The 2,220-nt window shown below is 35.8% G+C and overlaps 1 protein-coding gene across 2 annotated transcripts in view; it reads left to right on the forward strand.

Annotated features, from left to right (window-relative positions):
* NUP153 (nucleoporin 153) overlaps nucleotides 1–2,220 on the forward strand; it is a 64,945-nt gene that overhangs the window by 47,968 nt on the left and 14,757 nt on the right. For both annotated transcript variants that reach the window (XM_006909241.3, XM_006909240.3), the window contains one exon: nucleotides 791–1,402. In XM_006909241.3, the coding sequence (XP_006909303.1) occupies nucleotides 791–1,402 (612 nt within the window). The remainder of the gene's footprint in view (nucleotides 1–790; nucleotides 1,403–2,220) is intronic.

The following is a 2,220-nucleotide window of genomic DNA, read 5'->3' on the forward strand; positions in this document are numbered from 1 at the left end:
AAAAAAATGGTATACTTACAACATGAAAGGCTCTGAGATTATATTGGAGAGTTAGTTGAGGCAATTTTGTTCGAATTAGTGTTTGGTAACTTTGCATAGGCACGTATTTGAGTTGCATGAGCTTGTGCTCCGTTAGGATTAACTGGGTCTTGATTTTTATATTTCTTGGATTTACCAGATGATTCGGTACATCTTTGTTGAAATTTATCATATACGTCATTGAACTGTTACTATTTTAAAGCTCTATAGAATTTAGTATAATTAAAAGTAATTCTTACCCCTCTCTTGTATTTTGGAGAGACATCTGTCCAGTGACCATATCTACATAGCTCAGCTGTTTTTTTACAAAAGTAGACGATACCACAGTAGTGGATTGTAACTGGATAAAACTCAATGATAATAGACATTGAAGTCATTTGGCATAGCCAACAGAACATCTGGAAGGAGAGACAGATGAGGGAGGAAGGCTATGAATATACTGTATGTAGATCAGTGTTCAGGAAGGCAAAACATAGATGACAGAATAGATTAGTAAATTAATACAAGTTAAAGCCTAAAATTAGGTATTGTTTGAATTATAATAGAGAAATCCCTAGAGTAAGAAAGTGATATACTACAAATTAAACATCTTTTTTACAATTTTAACTAGATCTAAGTGACATTTATTATGTAATTAGTAATAGTGCTTAGGTGAAAATTACCTCTTAAGTGGTAATATTTCAGTTAATGTTTTGATTAAAAAGCTTTCTCTGACCTTTTCTTTTTACTGTCTTCTTTCCTCCCATTGTAGGTTTCACATCACCAAAGGCAGATTCTCTTGCTGCTCAGCCTACTACAAGCCCAGTAGTTTATACAAGACCAGCAATAAGTAGCTTTTCTTCTAGTGGAATCGGATTTGGGGAAAGTTTAAAAGCTGGATCATCGTGGCAGTGTGATAGTTGTCTACTCCAGAACAGAATTACAGACAACAAGTGCATAGCCTGTCAAGCAACAAAATTGCCAAAAGATACTGCTAAACAGATTGGAATTGGGACACCAAGTAAAAGTGACAAACCAACTATTTCTGCATCAGAGACTGGTTTTGGAGACAAATTTAAACCAGCAGTAGGAACTTGGGATTGTGATACGTGTTTAGTGCAAAATAAACCGGAAGCAATAAAATGTGTAGCTTGCGAAACACCGAAACCTGGAACTGGTGTTAAGCGAGTCCTTACATTGCCCGTGGCTTCAGAAAGTGCTATAACCATGGCCGCTTCATCTTCCAGCTGCACTGTGACCACTGCTACCTTAGGATTTGCAGATAAATTCAAAAGGCCTGTGGGATCTTGGGAATGTCCAGTATGCTGTGTTTCTAATAATGCAGAAGACAATAAATGTGTGTCCTGTATGTCTGAGAAACCAGGTATGTTTTTGGCTGTTTGTAATGCTTTTGCTCCTTACTTTAGTAGAACATTTTAATTTATTCTATGTAAAACCACTAAGAACAACCTGAATATTTTAAATATTTCGGGATGAGCATTTCCTCATACTTCGTAACTTTTCTAAGCTATCTTGAGGTTAAAATGAATTGCTTGGTGTTGGATTTGCATGTTATCTTAAAATAGGCTAGTGTTAATCAGCCCAGGATATACTTTGACCTCTTCTTTGTATGCATTTCTATCAGAATCTTCTTGCTCTTGAGGATCATTTTCAAAGTTGATTAGGTGCTGAAAGGTCTTAGAATGGGACAGTCTCAAACTTTTATGTAAAACAAAGTATGTCTTTGCCTCTTTTTTCTCTAAGTACAAGTGAGGATGGCTAGTGGTCATTTCCAGGGAAAGTGTCATTAAGGGGTAGACAGTATTGCTTTATGAAAGGCTGCGGCTAAATATTAATGGTGACACCTGTACCTGTATACCATTTTCCAGAGATACGCAGTGGCAGTAAATGAATCATCAATGAAAAAGGGCTTAGACAGCTAGAGAAATGGAGTTAGTTTTGAGCTTTTCCTGTTTCTCTGTTCAAATTTTAAAGAGTTACTAAAGATTTATATCTGAAAATGACTGCTGTTTTTGTAATACTGTTATATAATTATTTGGTAAAGATATATGGTGAATTGGGTACTAAATAAAATACAATATGAATATCCTGGGGGGAATGATATGGGTAGCTTTAAGAGTAGTGAAATGCTCTTGAGTTATTAACCTAGACCCGTGTCTGAACATAGGGGTGAGCAATATT

Source organism: Pteropus alecto, unplaced genomic scaffold, assembly GCF_000325575.1.
Source record: "Pteropus alecto unplaced genomic scaffold, ASM32557v1 scaffold121, whole genome shotgun sequence".
NCBI lineage: Eukaryota > Metazoa > Chordata > Mammalia > Chiroptera > Pteropodidae > Pteropus > Pteropus alecto.